Genomic DNA, 445 nt, shown 5'->3' on the forward strand with positions numbered 1-445 from the left:
TCGAAGTTAATTTTGCTTCCCGGGGTGATCAAGTGTTAAAGAGGAACGTGAAAAAATGGAAGTTGCTGAGAAATGACTAAGTGGCAATAATTATGCTCTGCAGAGGCAGGGAAAAGACACAGCGTATGGCCGCAACCTAAAATAAACGGCAGAAGATCATGGACCACACATTAACTTCTAGAACATTTATATAAAACAAAGGCTAGGGACATTAATAATACAAACCCAAAATCATTTTAAACTTAAATTGGTTCAGCTGTTTCAGGGAAGTTGTGGGTGGCTCTTAAAAGAGCCGTTGGGTCTTGGATGTGTTTTTCTCAGTACAATGTGGTGTCTCACTTGGAGCTGGTGTACTTGGTCACCGCCTTTGTACCCTCCGACACGGCGTGCTTGGCCAACTCCCCGGGCAGCAGCAGCCGCACGGCGGTCTGGATCTCCCGGGAGC

General features: G+C 46.3%; 1 protein-coding gene across 2 annotated transcripts in view; it reads right to left on the bottom strand.

The window, feature by feature from the left end:
* Window positions 1-86: 86 nt before the first annotated feature.
* LOC125482475 (histone H2B type 1-O-like) overlaps window positions 87-445 on the bottom strand; it is a 5,741-nt gene continuing 5,382 nt past the window's right edge. Inside the window, exon 3 of one of the 2 annotated variants that reach the window (XM_048594559.1) lies at window positions 87-434. In XM_048594559.1, coding sequence (XP_048450516.1) covers window positions 336-434 — 99 coding nt within the window. In that variant the 3' untranslated portion in view covers window positions 87-335. The remainder of the gene's footprint in view (window positions 435-445) is intronic. The other variant, XM_048594558.1, reaches the window with a different exon arrangement.

This window comes from Rhincodon typus, unplaced genomic scaffold (genome assembly GCF_021869965.1).
Source record: "Rhincodon typus isolate 14 unplaced genomic scaffold, sRhiTyp1.1 hic_rhity00010923, whole genome shotgun sequence".
Lineage (NCBI taxonomy): Eukaryota > Metazoa > Chordata > Chondrichthyes > Orectolobiformes > Rhincodontidae > Rhincodon > Rhincodon typus.